This window comes from Columba livia, unplaced genomic scaffold (assembly GCF_036013475.1).
Source record: "Columba livia isolate bColLiv1 breed racing homer unplaced genomic scaffold, bColLiv1.pat.W.v2 Scaffold_342, whole genome shotgun sequence".
NCBI classification, from domain to species: Eukaryota; Metazoa; Chordata; class Aves; order Columbiformes; family Columbidae; genus Columba; species Columba livia.
The window spans coordinates 18,319-34,681 of record NW_027043379.1 but is presented as its reverse complement, the minus strand read 5'-3'; the positions used below and the strand labels follow the sequence as shown (position 1 = coordinate 34,681).

At 62.1% G+C, this 16,363-nt stretch overlaps 1 protein-coding gene across 8 annotated transcripts; it reads right to left on the bottom strand.

Moving 5' to 3' along the window:
• Window positions 1-1,222: 1,222 nt before the first annotated feature.
• On the bottom strand, window positions 1,223-15,132 carry LOC135578076 (uncharacterized). 8 transcript variants are annotated; one of them, XM_065048267.1, is made up of 18 exons: window positions 15,097-15,132; window positions 14,164-14,292; window positions 13,047-13,180; window positions 6,845-9,229; window positions 6,418-6,660; window positions 5,092-5,713; window positions 4,861-4,955; window positions 4,641-4,732; window positions 4,369-4,507; window positions 4,013-4,204; window positions 3,644-3,775; window positions 3,364-3,441; window positions 2,915-3,079; window positions 2,640-2,761; window positions 2,259-2,324; window positions 2,010-2,148; window positions 1,721-1,859; window positions 1,223-1,436 (listed from the first exon to the last, which is right to left on the bottom strand). In XM_065048267.1, exons 4-18 carry the CDS (start codon window positions 7,217-7,219, stop codon window positions 1,312-1,314), a joined length of 2,724 nt encoding a protein of 907 aa, XP_064904339.1. In that variant the 5' UTR covers window positions 7,220-9,229; window positions 13,047-13,180; window positions 14,164-14,292; window positions 15,097-15,132; the 3' UTR covers window positions 1,223-1,311. The 8 variants fall into 8 exon arrangements, with proteins under 8 accessions (XP_064904339.1, XP_064904337.1, XP_064904338.1 ...); XM_065048265.1 differs by lacking the exons at window positions 14,164-14,292; window positions 15,097-15,132 and adding an exon at window positions 9,799-9,981 and having other exon boundaries at window positions 12,990-13,138; XM_065048266.1 differs by lacking the exons at window positions 14,164-14,292; window positions 15,097-15,132 and having other exon boundaries at window positions 12,990-13,160.
• Window positions 15,133-16,363: the final 1,231 nt, after the last annotated feature.

Below are 16,363 nucleotides of genomic sequence, written 5' to 3'. Positions count from 1 at the left end.
GCGCACTAGGGAGACTGCAGCACCCGCCCCTTGCCGCATCCCGGTTCGCTCCCCGGGACACGTCAATCATCTCCCTCTCCGCCTATCAGCGCTCGCGACTGGGGCATGCGCAGTAGGGACACCGCAACGCCCGCCTCTTCCGCACCATCATTGGCTGCGGGCGGCACGCAGTACCCAGCCCTCGACGCCCGCCCCTCCGGCAATCTGATAGGCAGACAGCATGAATTTGCCTGTCAGCTGAAGCTTCATATTAGCTGCCTTTTCCTGGAGAACCAGATACACACATGTTTTGATAAACATTGCAATGGAATGCTTACTTGTTGATAAGGACAGATTCACATCTTGCAAGAGGAGCAACAAGAAACAGGTGACCAACAAACTGACCAACCGTGTATAACATCCCCTTCACATGAATACTTCATATACAAGTGGCAGATCATGAGGATCTTGTCCTCTTTGCCCCTTTTCGTCCCTTCTGCTTATGGTGACATTAGGAGAGGACCTTGCTAGTCGTCCCTGCAAACTGAGGCCTGCTGAGAGACTGAATCCAGCTCCGGTTGGCTGCAGAGTCCAGTCCAGGACTTCAGGTGCTGGCTCTGCAGTTGCTGAGACTTTCAGGATTGGTTTTGTATTATTTTCTCTACTCTTAATATAGCATTAGTAAAACATTGCCAGTTTTTCCAACTCTCTTCTCTGTGTCCTTCTTTCCCTCCGGATCGCCTGTCCTGAGTGGGAAGGGGGGAGAGGGAGGGGCAAAAGGGGGAAGTGGGGGGGAGACGGGGTTAACAATACATCTGCGACATGGCGGCCGTGGGCACCCCGGGGCGGGGCACGAAGCTGCTGCGTCCCCCCAGTTCTGGATCCCCTGACCCAGAGCAAAGCGCAAAGCGCTCCCCTCCTCCGGCTGCCGACAGCCAGCCCGGCTTCTTGCACAGCCCCCTGGTTCCCCCCTCACCCCGTCCCCCCAGTTAGTCCCAGGGGTGTTTCTGAAGCCCATGGACACCTCAGCCCCACCCGGGGGCAGGATGGGCCTCTGCTGGCTCTGCCCTGGTGCCCACTGGTTTGCTCCCCGTGCTCCTTCTGGGGGGGCCTGGATACCAACTGGATCCACCTGGGCACCCCCAAAGCGCCTTTTTAGCACTTATTTTTCTCCTGAAAAAGCAAACACAGCGGGGCTTTCTGCCATCCTGCCCCAGGGACTCCTCTCAGACCACACCGGTGCTTGGTTTCCCATCGCCATTTATTGCAGCCGCTGCCTGCTCAGTGCCCGGGGCGGTGGGACCGGGGCCGGGACCCCGTCCTGCCCGGCTGTCAGGGGGTTGGTTCACGGCGGGGGGGCGGGATGGGCGGCAGCAGCTGCGGTGCCAGGGTGAAGCGTCTGGGAGACGAGACTGGTAGGTGCTGCAGCACGGCTGATCTCAGCGAGGAGCGGGTGCCTGGGGGCGAGGGGCAGGGTCAGCCACAGACACCCACCAACAGGGTCCTGCCCCCACCCTGAAGCACACAGGCTGTTGTCCCACACTGCCCAGCACCACCCCCCATGTGCCCCCAGCTCCCTCCAGCTCCACCACGAGGACCGGCTGCCCCAGCAGCCAGTGCTGCCCCCACAGCCCAGCCCAGACCCCAGACCCCCCTCCCACCCCGCCCAGCTGTGGGCACAGACCCGTCCCCCCAGACAGCGGGGTGTCCTCTGCCCCCCGGTGCCCTGACAGGGCCATACTTGGCCGGTTCCTGGAGGTCGGGGTGTCTGGGGTGGCCCTTGGCATTGTGGGCAGCTCAGAGCCCCCCATCATGGAGAGCTGCTCGTCCTGCTGGTTCCCATCAGTGCCGTCCTGGCCCGACAGCTGCATCGCGTCCTTCTGAGAAGGGGAGAGCGTGTGACCCAAACACGGGGCCCCGTTCCGCATCCCCCAGCAACCCTCCCCCAGCCAGCTCTCCCCGGGGAAACTGAGGCACGGATGGATCCCCCCACAGGCTCAGATCCCCCTCCCCACCTCTGTCATCCCTACCTTGTTGGGGCTGCGGGCACTGGGTTTGGATGGCCGTGGGGTGCTGGGCGGTTTGGGCTGGAAGCGCGGGGGCGTGACGGTGTGTTGGCCTCCGCAGCTCCGCGGAACAGTGGGGTATCTACACTCGCCCGTCCGCTCCCTGTGGGACAGGACATGGGGGTGCTCAGTGCCCGGCAGGTGGCACCCCGTGTGTCACTCGACGCCAGAAGGGGTCGGGGGGTGCTCCATGTTCAGGGGGCAGTTACTCACGGTCCAGGTGCCAGCATGTTGAGGGGCCGGTCGCAGGACAGGCAATGGAAACCGGGCAGCAGCTGCCTGGAGGGGGGAGAAAAGGGCTGGGGAGCTCCTGGGGGGCACAGCCCCACCTGCACACCTGCCACAAAACGCCTCTGCACCCACCCCCCAAGACTGGTTCAGGAGGGCTCCTCCCGCACGTGCCCCCTCATTGTGCCGCCTCTATCGCTGGGAAGCTGCAGCTGGCAGGAGCACAAGGCACAGCCACTTGCTCAGCATCCCCAGGGGCGCTGCCCACATGGCTCCCACGCCAGGTACCACACCGGCACGAGCCGGGACAGCCAGCAGGAACAGGGCCAGCACTGCCAAAGCCACCACTGTCCCCATCGCACTCACTTCCTAATCCCAGCGGCATCGTCACGCTCTGCCTGCAGCGCCTTCTCCTGGAGCTGCCCGCTGAGGCTCTTCCACCGCTCCTCCTGCTGCTGCCGGAACGCCCCCAGCTCCCGGCGGTCCAGCTGTGGACGGGTGACACCCTCAGCCAGCTACCCCAGGATGGGACATGGCGGTCCCCTGGGGCACAGCCGGGAGGGGGGACCCTCGCAAGAATGCTGCCTTAGGCTGCCAGGCCCCCAAGGTGCCAGTGCTGCGTGGAGGGGACGAGCCCTCACCTTGCAGTCCATCTGTCTCTGCAGCTCTCGCTGGAACTGGTGCCAGCCCTTCTCCTGGCCCGTCACCTGGCTCGTCACCTCCTCCATCATCTTGGTCAGCCGCTCCTCGCACGCCTCAAGCTGGCTGCGACTGACTTTGTCAGCCAGGGCGGCTTTGTCTGCTTTCTAGCAACGGGGAAAGGCAGGAGAGCGGTGGGGACAGGATGCAGGGACAACGGGAGAGGGAGAAGTGGCTACGTGGTCCTGTTCACCCCATCACCCCCGTGGGGTTGGTCCCACCAGCCGAAGGGACTCGGGGCCACAGAGGGACCTGGCAAGGGACCCGCAGCCGGGCTGGAAATCCTCCCTCCCCCTGGCTGGTTCTGCCAGCCAGCACCCAAGGGACAAGGGGTGTTTGTCACCCTGCCTGGGACACCCTTGGCTGGCACCAGGGCCCCTCGAGCCCGTACCTCATCGATTCCCAGCACCAGCATCTCCTCCTTGTCTGCTTGCTTCTTCTCCAGCCTCCCCAGGGCCTGGGACAGAGCCTTCCAAGGCAGACAGCAGCCCGTGATGCCACGGCAGGGTCGGAGCTGCCCCCCGGCCAGCCGAGCACCCCCTGCCTCCCCACCCCATCAGAAACCTCCAGGAAAGGCATGGGGAAGCTGTGCAGGGCTGCGAGCAGGGTGGCAGGGGGACAGACCCCTTGGGGTCCCAGCCTGGGCTCTCCTGCGGGTTACAGCCACCCACCTTGATGTCATTCTGCTTCTGCTGACGATCCTGCTGGAGGTTTGCAAGGGCCGAGCTCAACTTCTCATAGTCCTTTTGTAGCTGCATGATGCTGGCCTGGAGGCACTTGAGTTGCTCGTCCTGCTGCAGGGACTAAGAGGACAAGGCGGTGCTGAGCAAGGGGGTGGCTGCCCCTCGGGGACAGACCCAGGGTATTTTGGCTGGTGGCCACGGGCCCTCAGTGCAAGCAGGACATTTGCTCCAAGGCTTTAGTTCCCTTCCGTGCTGCTGACTCTCACAAGCCAATTAGGGGGGCAGCGAGGGGCTCCCCCATGTTGAAATGTCTGAGGGGTCCTGGCAGCTCAAGCCCCCTACACCACATCTCCTTACCTGTCTCCTCCACTTCGGATGACTCTCCACCTTGCTGCCCGCCTTCTGGACCAGGGACTCCACCTGCTCCTCGAGCTTCTCGCAGCGCTGGAGGAGCTTCCCCAGCAGCACCCTGGTGTCCGGGCTGCAGACGTGGCACCCTGCGTGCTCGTGTCCCCCGCTCTGCGCCGTCGTCCTCGGCTCGTCCACCTGCTGGCAGGGGAGGAGGAATCAGCTCTGAGCCGGGCTGGATGCCGCCCACAAGCCCAGGTGCCGTGGAGGCTCCATGGCCCCGTCCAGCCAGGGGACGTGGCCGGGACCCCGCCAGGACCCCCCCCGAGCCAGCGGGGGCTGGGAGCGCTGCCCCCGGGCCTCACCTCTGCCTGCAGCTGCTGTGCTGCCTCCATCACCAACTTATTCACGTACTTGGCCGCAAACTGCTCCAGCTCGGCCTGGGTTGGCTCCTGCTGCTTCCCCAGCTCCTTGCGCTCTGCCTTGACCTTCTGTCCCTTGGGCCTGGACAGCGAGACAGGGGCAGGGGCAGGCTTAGCCTTCGTGGGGGTGTCCCTCGGCCCCCAAACTGGGATGTTCCCAGACCCCAGGATCCCTCGCAGCCCTGCAGGTAGGAAACCCTCTCCCATCCTTTTACCGCGGCTGTTGGGTCATCTGGCCACTGCCGTCTGCTTTCCTACCGGCTCCAGACCCCCTCGTCTTTCTGGGAGCATCCTCCACCTTGCTGATCTGGGAACGGCAGTGGGGGGGGTGAGGGCACAGCCCCCTGTGTCATTCTGGCACGGGGAGCCTTCAGCTGCCCCCTCCCTGCCCAAACTGCTGTCCCCACAGCCCCTCGGGGACTGCTGCCGGCTCACCTTCTCCTTCTCCCCGTGGAGGGCCCTGGCCGTGTCCTGCAGGAAGGACACCTGGCACCTGAGGTCGGCCAGGATGCTGGTGATGCTCTGCCGGCCTAGAGGGACATGGTGCAAGGGGATGTGCTGTCGGTGAGGGGGTCTCACCCGTGGGGCCAGGCTCTGAGCATGACGAGCCCCTGACCCAGGGTGTCCCCACACCAAACAACCCCGCCAGCCCCCCCGTGCTCTCACCTCCCTTTGGGAAGAGCCGGCGCACGTCCTCAAGATCTGTGCTTTCTGCTTTTGTAGATTTAAGCTGCTCCACCTGTTCCTTCAGACCAGCGCAGAGCTGGCCGAGCTGCCCAACCTGTGACAGCACCTCCCGCATCTCCGACTCGTAGCTTGAGGTGCTGGTGGAGCCCCAGGGCTTGGCCGGCTCTTGGGCATCCCCTGGGATGGTGGCTTTGGAGCTGGAGGACCCAGGCTGCACCCCAGGGGTGGTGGTGTGGGTCCCAGGGGATCCTGCCTGCATCCCCGCGGTGCTGGCCTGGGCATCAGGGGCCCCTGGTTGTGTCCCCAGGGAGGTGCTGGCCTGGGTGCCCGGGGATCCTGGCTGCATCCCCGGGGTGGTGGCGTTGGCACCAATAGACCTCTTGTGAATGGAGGGAGCGCCTGACAACTTCACAGGGGTCGCTGGTTGCCCCTGTATCCCTGCTTGCATCCCCGGGGAGCCAGACCCTGCAGTCCCCTTGCTGGTCTCCATCCCAGGCTGTGTCCCACGTCCCTTTGGCTCCAGTGCTGAGCTCCTCCTGGCCTGGCTGTCCATGGCCACCTGGGTGGGCTCAGCGGGGGCAGACTGGCCCCCACCACCCTCCTGGGAAGAAGAGGCAAAAGGCAGCAGGTTTACTGGCAGCTGGGCAGCCTAGAGGACAGACCCCAGAACCCCCCGCCATGTCCCCAGTCCCCGTCCCCAAACCACCATCTTGCATGGCCAGACTCGTGTTGAAAACGAGAGCCCAAATGCAAAGTGATCACGGGGTCAGCCCGGCCATGGAACCAGAGGGATGGGATCCCCAGGGATGGAACCCCCAGCATCACTGCCCAGCACCCCAGCCCACAGGCTGTGCCCCGAGGCAGGAGGGCTGGTGTCCCCGAGGGAGCGGGGGACGCAGCCGCCTCCTGTCCCTGCGCAGCCCGGCAGCGTCCCGGGGCTTCCCCTGGAGCTGGGCGAGGAGAGGGACACCCGCTCAGATGTGGGAGCGGGATTTAAAGAGTATCCCCGAGTGAACTGGGGCACGAGGCAGAGGGACACTGGGCAGGGCTGTGCCTGGGGACCGCGGCTGAATTGCATGGGCAGAACTTTATCTCCCCTCCTGCCCCTCCCATGGTTCTGTTTTGAGGGCTCTCTAGTTCAAAAGTGCCTTAGCAACTCCTGGGACACCCTTCCCATCTTCCCTCCTGCTGCCCTTCACGCTGGTGACACCGATGGCCGTGGGGCAGGGGCACAGTGTGACAGGGCAGCAGGAGCGGGGAGGGACGAGGGCCCAGCTCCCTCCCGGGGCACCAGGGGATGCTCACCAGGCCAAGCGTCTCCTGGATCTCCTGGATGTCCTCCGCCAGGCCGGAATGCGCCTCCTGCAGGGCATGCATGTCCTCTGCCAGGCCGACATGCGCCTCCTTCACCTCCTGGATGTCCTGTTCCAGGCCAGAATGCGCCTCCTGCATGGCCTCCTTCATCTCCCGCACGTCCTGTTCCAGGCTGGACTGCGCCTCCTTAAACTTGCTGATCTCCTCCCACAGGTCCTGGAGCGAAGCCCTTTTCTGGGAGAGCGGGTGGGGGGTGAGCCCAGGGGAGGGTCCCTGGGGACCTGGGCCCCGCTGTGCTCTGCTGCGGGAGCTCGGGCTTAACCCAGCCCTTGGGCTGAGGGCGGCACGACGGCAGCGCGGAGCCCGGAGGAGGGGGCGTCTCGTGGGGGAGCACCCAGGGACCAGCAAGAGCATCTACCTTGGGGACATCTCTCTTCTCCTCTTCCGTTGTTTTTGGCATGGCCTCCTTGGCCACAGAGGAGACCTTGGAGTTGCTCCCGGTCCCCTCCAGCGTGTCCTTCTCATCCAGCTGCTGCTTTGGTTTCCAGAGGTGCTGCCCTGTGCCCAGGGCTCCATCCTCCTCCTTCTCCTGGCCAGGCTGGGCCTTGCTGTCCTGATCCTTTGCCAGACCGGGGGTCGGGCTCTGCTCTGGCTCCAGGACAGACAGCTCCTGCTGGCCCAGCTGCCCGATGATGGCCTCAAGCAATTTGTGCAGTGCCACCAAGTCGACAACCCCCAAATGGGGTGTCCCCATGGCGGCGTTCAGCATCTCCAGCAGTCCACGTGTGGCCATCGCTGCTGCTCTGCCCGAAAACACTGAACTGGATGTGGGAAGACGGGAGCTCTTCTGTCCGGAGATGATGTTGGAGGGATGGGCAGCCAGCAGCCTTTCTCCTCCTCCTCCTTGCCACAGAAAGTGATCCAGTCACCAAACAGATCCAAGTGCCAAAAGCAATCCGAGTGATGAAAGTGATCCAGTCGCCAAACAGATCCAAGTTCCGAAAGTGATAAAACCACCAACAGCAGTTCAACCACCAGAAGTGGTTCAACCACCAGTAGCGATCCTACCACCAAAAGTGGTGCAACCACCAATAGCGATCCCACCACGAAAGCAATCCAACTGCCAAAATGAGTCCACCACCACAGTGATCCCACCACGGCAAGTGATCCCACCACGGCCAGTGACCAAATGGGCGAGGGGCACAGGTGACAGGGGACAATATAGTGTCTCTGTTGCCTGGCAACAGCCGCCCCAGGAGCCAGCGGGCGCCGCCCTGGTCCTTTGTGATGAAGTCACCCACGGGATGGGAGATGCTGAGGCTCCCTCCTGCCTTTCCCACTTTACCACCTACAATGCAGCTGGTGACACCTCCAATGTTGTGGCAGGTCACTGCAGCCCGTGCCCAGATTCAAAGTACAATCAGACAGGTCATGGGGAATGAAATCTCATTTCACTCAATTAAATACCCTCAGTTTTAATTGCAGAGAGAATGGCTTTATCCGTGTTGTGCACTAAATGAAACTCTCCCGACGTCTCACCCTTTCCTTTCCCCATGGCACAGCTGGCCTCAGAGGCGATTCCCCTTGGTGGCAGATGGGCAGCGACTGGCTCACGAGTGCACCAGCACTGGGAACCTGGGCTGAAAACAAGGTCAAAGTGCCTGGTTTAGGATGCCTTTCCCTGCGGTTCATCAAGCAGAAGGGTGTCTTTTGAGAGGGAGCTGTTCTGAAGGGATTTCTTCTGCCTCTCTTGACCGTTGGCACGAGCCAGCGGCTGCTGACCAGGAAATGTGCTCATCGCTTGCTCCCTCAAGAACACTGCTCTGGCCTTTGCAGCTGGAACGACATAAACCAGAGGATGTTTCCTGTCACCTCTGCAAGAAGGTGGTTCAAATGCAAAGGCTGATCTTGCCTGTAAGCAGCACGAACTGCTCTAGAGACAGCTCTTTGCTGGGGATGGAGCTGCGAGAGAGGTTCTCCAGCTGGCACGGCTGCCTCCCTTTTGAAACACGGGCAATCTTGTGCTGGGAGTCCCGTCCCTCAGCCTCATGGCTCTGACATCTCCTCTGATGCTTCAGAAACGCTGCTGCTAGCTACACAGCCATTGCAAGATCCTTTTGCACTGCGAACTGAAGCTGCTCCATAGCTGAAAGGGAGACCCCAACACAGAAAGCAGGGCTGCCATGATTCCTCTGAGAGTGAACCCCACATCCCAAAGAAAGCCGGTCCTTGGAGATGGCCAAGTTTGGAGCAGCGCTGTCACACGTGAGCTGCGAGTCACACAAGGAAGAGTTCCAGGGGACGGAGCGTGTCCCCAGATGGTTTTTGCCAGCGCTGACTGAGGAAGAGGCGTCCTGTCCAGGGACCTCTGCACAGACATCTCCAGGCAGAGCAAGACACCGGGGGGCAACAGCCCCTCTCAAACCCCAGTTTTGCACCCCAAGTGGACGCACGGCAATGGGCAAGCGTTCATCCCGGGCCAGAGATGCTGGCTCCAGAAGTCATGGCTTGCTCCTGGGAGGGTCTTCTTGTGTCAGAACCTCCTGTGTTTCGCCACGCATTTTTCACTGTCAATGACTTTCATTTCTTTTCCCTCTACGCTCTCCTCCGGTTTTGCCGTGGAGAGCAGATGCCAACAGTCTATTCCAGCCTTATGGGATCTTGCAGACTTCTCCTTTGCTGTCTGTGGTGCTGGTGATTGCCTTCTGCTGCCCCTGGTTCATGTTGAAGATTAATTCCTGGCAGACGCGGTTGGTGCTGCTGAGCAACGCTCTTGGCTTTGTGCTAGTGCTCAGTAGGACACCTACAAGGAAGCAGGTGTCAAAAACCTCTCGGTTCTTGTGTTGAATGGTGTTGTGAGGAATCATTTAACTTCTCATTTTCATCGTGAGCTCCTGGGGTTTTTGGCAAGACTGGCCTCAAAAAGGGCCGGGTCTGTCCGGGGGGGAGGTGGGGAGGGCACTAAATTCAGCTCAGTGCTCAGAAAGCAGGGGCCGTGCCGGGAACCGCGAGGGGCCCGGCCAGCGCCTCGTGTCCCGGGGGCCCTGCCTGACTTTCTGTGTCCTAATGGGGTGTGAAGTGGAGCAGGGGACAGGGAGCCGGGTGAAGAGGGTCCTGAGGGACCCCAAAACTCTCCCCACCCATCGTGCTGGTCCTCATTGCATCACCTCATCCCTGCCCGGGGCAGCTGGCATCAGAGCAGTGTCCCCTCCCCAAACCCGCTGCACCCCAGCGCTCTAAGCACCCTGGATGGTCCAAACTGTTCTTCGCAGCCCGAGCTGGCCCTGCCTGGGCTGGAGATCCTCCCCAGGCAGCCCCCACGTTCTGGGGGTGCCACCCAGACCCTGCAGCGCTGGGTACCCCAATACCCACCAGAGCTCGGCTTCGAGCATCCCCTGGTGCGGGATGCAGCCAGATCTTCAGTGATGGGGAGTTGGCAGGTTGGGACTCCAAAAACCATCCATGGCCGATCTGACACCCCCGCAGATGTGCACCCCCAGCAACACACCGGCCACGCCGCCCAACTTCCCCGACGCTCTGGCCACGTTCTCCAAGCTGCGAACCCCCGAGAGCCACAGAGCAGCATCAGCCCCATCACCTCCATGGTCTGTGCCCCCGGGAGCTTCAGTCCCTACTGGGCTTCCTCACCCACAACCCCCAGCCCGCCTGGCTGCCCCCTCCTCACCCACCGCCCACGGCCTCCACCACCCCCTGCCCCCCAGAAAGCCACGGCCACCATGGACAGCCAGAGACCAGACTGGGTTGGCGGAGGTGGGGGGGTCAGGGGGGTCCCGGGCCAGGGTGTTGGGAGCGGGGGCTCCCCTGAGAATCGCACTGGAACAATTTTCTAGGTATTATTTCTAGGGTGGGGGGCACACACTGCTGGGGAGGGCACTGGCCCTTGAGAGCCTCTAGATGGTCTTTTCTCCCCTCATTTTTTAAAAATATATATTTAATATATATAAATCTAGAGAGAAGGAGCAGCAGCACAGAGGTGGGTGCTGGGTGGGGGGGGTTTCTTAACGCCCCCTCCCACCAGCATCGCTGCAGCGTGGCGGGAGAGCGAAGGGGACGCAAATAACGAAGAAATCAATGGCCAGAGGCAGCTGTCGGCACCCAGGTCATGGCTATGGGGGCACCCTGGATTGGGGGCACACAGCCGCTGGGCCCCCTGCCTCTGCATGTCCCAGACCCCTGATGAAGCCCCCAAAGCAATCCCCTCCTCCGGCTCCCATTACCCTTTGTCCTATCATTGTTTGCCCCCGAGAAGAGCCTGGCTCCATCCTCATGGCACTCACCCTTTATATATTTATAAACATTAATGAGGTCCCCCCTTAGTCTCCTCTTCTCCAAACTAAAGAGACCCAGCTCCCTCAGCCTTTCTTCATAAGGGAGGTGCTCCACTCCCTTAATCATCTTCGTTGCCCTACGCTGGACCCTCTCCAGCAGTTCCCTGTCCTTCTGGAACTGAGGGGCCACAACTGGACACAATATTCCAGATGTGGTCTCACCAGGGCGGAGCAGAGGGGAAGGAGAACCTCTCTCGATCTACTAGCCACCCCCCTTCTAATACACCCCAGGTACCATTGGCCTTCCTGGCCACAAGGGCCAGTGCTGGCTCATGGTCACCCTGCTGTCCACCAGGACCCCCAGGTCCCTTTCCCCTACACTGCTCTCTAATATGTAATTTCCCAACCTATACTGGAACCTGGGGTTGTTCCTGCCCAGGTGCAGGACTCTACACTTGCCCTTGTCAAATTTCATCAGGTTATTCCCCGCCCAACTCTCCAGCCTGTCCAGGTCCCGCTGGATGGCAGCACAGCCTTCTGACGTGTCAGCCACCCCTCCCAGCTTGGTGTCATCAGCAAACTTGCCGATAGTGCACTCTATTCCCTCGTCCAAATCGTTAATGAATATATTGAACAACATTGGCCCCAGCGCTGACCCCTGAGGCACTGCACTGGATACTGGCCTCCAGCTGGACTCCGCACCATTGACTACCGCTCTCTGGCTTCTCTCCTTAAGCCAGTTTGCAACCCACCTCACTGCTCTGTTGTCCAGACGAAGCTGTTCCATTACTTTCCCAGGGACAGAGCTGAGGCTGACCGGTCTCTAATTACCCGGGTCCTCCTTCTTGCCCTTTTTGAAGACTGCAGTGACATTTGCTTTCCTCCAGTCCTCGGGCACCTCCCCCGTTTCCCAAGACTTGGCAAAGATGACGGGGAGCGGTCCAGCAGTGACTTCAGCCGGCTCCCTCAGCACCCGCGGATGCATCCCGTCCGGACCCGTGGATTTATGGATGTCCAGACTATTTAATTGCTCCCTAACCCAGTCCTCATCGACTAAAGCAAACTCCTCCACTGACCTGGCTTCATCCGGGGTCTCAGGGGTACAGGGCTCCCCAGGACGGCCTCCGGCAGAGTAGACAGAGACAAAGAAGGCATTCAGGAATTCTGCCTCCTCTGTATCTTCTGCCACCAGGGCACCCACCCCGCTCATCAGTGGGCCTACATTGCCTCTGGTGTTAGTTTTATCTGCTATGTATTTGAAAAAGCTCTTTTTGCTGTCCTTGACCCCTCTCGCCAGCTGTAATTCTAGGGGGCCTTGGCTATCCTAGCTGCCTTCCTGCATCCTCTAACAGCAGCCTTATATTCCTCCCAAGTGGCCAGCCCCTGCCTCCATGACCTGCAAACTCTCCTCTTCTGCTTGAGCATACCCAACAGGTCCCTGTTCAACCACGCAGGCCTCCTGGCTCCCTTCCTTGACTCCCTTCGTGTGGGGATGCTCTGATCCTGAGCGTGGAAGAAGCAATCTCTGAATGCAACCCAGCTATCTCGGGCCCCTTTTCCTTCAAGCAGTCTTGCCCGTGGGATTTCCCCCAGCAATTGCTTGAAAAGGCCAAAGTTAGCCCTGCTAAAGTCCAGGGCTGCAATTCTACTTGCTGTTCTGTTCCTGCCACCCAAGATGCTGAACTCCACCTTCTCGTGGTCACTGCAGCCCAGGCAGCCCTCAACCTTTCCTGCTTCGACCAGACCCTCCTTGCTAGCGAGGATGAGATCCAGCAGTGCACCTCTCCCAGTCGGCTCCTCCACCACCTGCATGAGGCGGTTCTCACCGATGCACGGCAGGAACCTCCTGGACTGTGGCTGGCTGGCTGAACGGTCCTTCCAGCAAACACCAGGGAACTTAAAATCCCCCACAACAACCAGGGCCTGTGACCGTGAGGCCGCTCTCAGCTGCCCATAGAAGGCCTCATCAGCTTCCTCAGCCTGATCTGGTGGCCTGCAACAGACGCCCACAGCAGTGTCACCCCTGCCAGCCTGCCCCTTGATCCTGACCCATACACTCTCAACTCGCTCCTCATCCGCTCCTGGGCAGAATTTAGTACACTGTAGCTGCTCTCTCACATAGAGAGCAACTCCACCACCACGCCTGGCTGGCCTGTCTTTACTTCATTTGATGAGGTTAGTTGTAATCGTTTAGTTTCTCGCTGACAACACGTCTCTTAATTATTAGTTAAATACAAACTAAGCTCTCAGCTCCTAAACAACGTGTTACTTAACCTTCCGTCTCCCTCTTGTCGTGCAGAAGGAGCTAAAAGGTGAAAAACGTCCCCTCACCGCGCAGGCGGTCAGAAAGCATTTCCCTCACGTCAACCGGTTCCTGAGGGCCGCATCTTGTAGAACTTCACCGCAGCGTACGCTGACTCGGCAGCTTCTCTTCAAAAGCGGGAAGAGAAAACAGGGACCGGCACCTGAAAAAACAAGGCAGAGAACAGAGCAGCTGGGAACACCGTGTCATTCGCACGTGCACGTCCCACAAGCCCCCGAGCGTGGGGGGGCTCCCCGAGGAAAACAAAGCGGGGGCAGCGCCCCAAACAGCCGCAGCCCCGGCCCGCAGGCCGGCAGCCGCCCCCCGGCACGGCAACGCTTCCGGCCGACCCGAGAAGGGAGCCGTTCGTGCCGGCCGGTATCGACACCCCCCTTTTCCAGGCAGCTCGGAGAACTCCCTTTGCCAGCGTCGTCCTGGTACGTTTCCCTCGTCCGGCTGCTCTTGTCTGTACCCCGCGTGCACTATCAAGACGGTTTTCTAGGCACGTTTCCCATTGCCTCGTTCGCACAGAGCTTCTAAATTCGCTCTTACCTGTTCGTCCGATCTCGACAGAGCGCGTCAGCTCCTCGCGCCGCGAGGCGCCGCTGCTCTCCCGTCGCCGGTGACGGCTCCTTTGGACCCTAATTCTGATCGGGCTATTAATCTCCTATTAATTGCTTATCCTCTTTGTTACAGTTCCCTGACGTTGGCTGGAGGACACGGCCACCTGGGCTCAGAGACGCGGCTTCCGTACCGGTCTCTGTCCTCTCGGTGGCTGGTTTGACAGCGGCGCCTGCCAATTTATGGCCAGTTTCCTGAGCAGCGTTTCCCTTCTGAGGCCCGTTGCAACGCGTGACGGCAACTCTCCTAGCAACAGCACAGCTTCCAGCAACCGGAGCATCACGTTTAATCTGCCTCCCTTGTGCCGTTAATACACTTTATTCTTTTCAAACGGCTTCAAGGGCCCGCACCCTTCAAGAAACCTGCTTAGAATCAGTGCAGCTACTAATCTTCTTCTCTTTGCGTAAACTCTACAGCTCACGCGAGAGCAATTGCTTCAGCTTTCTGGGCAGAAGTCCCTGGAGGTAAAGCTTTAGCTTCCCTTACCTGCTGGGCGGTCGGCACCGCACGCCCGGCTTCACGTACCCCTCGCTTTACGCAAAGCTGCTCCCACCGCTGACCCGGGAGGCTTCGGCATCCTCCAGCGGCCGGTCCCTTCAATCCGCTTCTGCTGTTGCCGAGCGACCGCGGGCCACCGACTGCCGGACGGATCCACTGAGGAAAGAAGCCGCGCCGACAACGTTAGCAGGAGCAATATTTACGTCATTAAACGTTTAAGGAGGCCCCGAGAGAGGGATGTCGTTTGCACACCAATGGGGACCTGACCCCCGTCGGGGGGGGACGGACACCGGCACGCACAGACCCGACCGCGAACCCCCGCGGCTCGATCGGCGTCTCTGCCCCCCCCCCTTGCCGGGCGCTGCAGTACCCGAGTTTCGCCACAGGGCGGCAGCACCGAGGCGCGCCGCGGCACCGCGTTGGGGCGGCCGGGTGCAGTACCGCGCTTTGCCCACAGGACGGCGCCACTGAGACCCGCCGCGGCAGCCCCGGGCGAGCGCTCGTGCCGCGTTTCGCGGGAATCCCGCCAAAAAAAACCCAAAAAACAAACGCGACCAAACAAAAAAGCGCACAGAGAGAGCCGCGGCGCGAAAGCCGCGCCCGCAGGACACGGAACCCGCCGGGGCTCGCCCCGAGCTCCCGCCGAAGCGGCGCCCCGCTCGCCACGCCACCCAGCCCGCCCGCAACCGCGCCTTAGCTCTGCTTGTAACCGTCCCCGCGACCGACGGGGGCTGCGCCGCTCCCGGAGGGGCTGCCGCACCGGGCACGGGCGCTGCGCCGGAGGGAGACGCGGCTCCGGACCGCACGCCTCCCAGCAGCTTCGCCAGCGCGGCCGTAAGGGCGGGGGGGGGCGGGGGGGGGGGGGGGGAGGAACCGGAACCGAACGCCTCCGCGCCGCGCCGGCCCCTCCCGCTCCCCCCGTTCCAACGGCACGGTCACCCTCGCCGCTGCCGCACTCACCTGCCGCCTCTTTCGCCGCTCCGTTCCCCTCGCGCTCCCCCGCCGTCCCGCCGGGCTCCGCGGGCACCGACAGCCGCCGCGCCCCGGACACGCGCGCGGCGGGAGGTCCCCGGCTGTCCCCTCCTTCCCCTCCGCCCTTCTGCCGCCTCCGGGAAACCTCACGAAGGGCGGCCCTGAGCCGCCCGCCTCCCGATACCCGGGCGCCGGCCGCAGCGAGCGCTCCGCAGCCGCCCCGACCCCCGTTCCCGTTCGCTCCCGGTCTCCCCCCACGGCGCGGCACCGAGACACCGCGGACCTATCAGCGCTAGCGGTTTGGGCATGCGCACTAGGGAGACCGCAGCACCCGCCCCTTGCCGCATCCCGGTTGGCTCCCCGGGACACGTCAATCAGCCCTCTCGCCGCCTATCAGCGATCGCGGCTGGGGCATGCGCAGTAGGGAGACCGCAGCTCCCGCCCCTTGCCGCATCCCGGTTGGCTCCCCGGGACACGTCAATCAGCCCTCTCGCCGCCTATCAGCGATCGCGGCTGGGGCATGCGCAGTAGGGAGACCGCAGCTCCCGCCCCTTGCCGCATCCCGGTTGGCTCCCCGGGACACGTCAATCAGCCCTCTCGCCGCCTATCAGCGATCGCGGCTGGGGCATGCGCAGTAGGGAGACCGCAGCTCCCGCCCCTTGCCGCTTCCCGGTTGGCTCCTTGGGACACGTCAATCACCTCTCTCGCCGCCTATCAGCGCTCGCGGTTTGGGCATGCGCACTAGGGAGACCGCAGCACCCGCCCCTTGCCGCTTCCCGGTTGGCTCCTTGGGACACGTCAATCACCTCTCTCGCCGCCTATCAGCGCTCGCGGTTTGGGCATGCGCACTAGGGAGACCGCAGCACCCGCCCCTTGCCGCATCCCGGTTGGCTCCCCGGGACACGTCAATCACCTCTCTCGCCGCCTATCAGCGCTCGCGGTTTGGGCATGCGCACTAGGGAGACCGCAGCACCCGCCCCTTGCCGCATCCCGGTTGGCTCCCCGGGACACGTCAATCACCTCTCTCGCCGCCTATCAGCGATCGCGGCTGGGGCATGCGCACTAGGGACGCCGCAACGCCCGCCCCTTCGGCAACATCATTGGCTGCGGGCGGCACGCCAATCAGCATCTCTCCGCCTATCAGCGCTCGCTCTTTGGGGCATGCGCAGTACCCAGCCCTCGACGCCCGCCCCCCCGGCAATCTGATTGGCAGACAGAAAGGCAACTGACGTGCCTAGGCAGCCAACCAGCGCTC

Coding starts and splice junctions, on each gene's coding strand:
- LOC135578076 (XM_065048267.1), bottom strand. CDS start 7,219: ATGGCCACACGTGGACTGCTGGAGATGCTGAACGCCGCCATGGGGACA. Junction 3,080..3,363: donor TGGTGCTGGGAATCGATGAG/GTACGGGCTCGA, acceptor CCCCGTTGCTAG/AAAGCAGACAAAGCCGCCCT. Junction 1,437..1,720: donor GACCTCCAGGAACCGGCCAA/GTATGGCCCTGT, acceptor CCTCGCCCCCAG/GCACCCGCTCCTCGCTGAGA.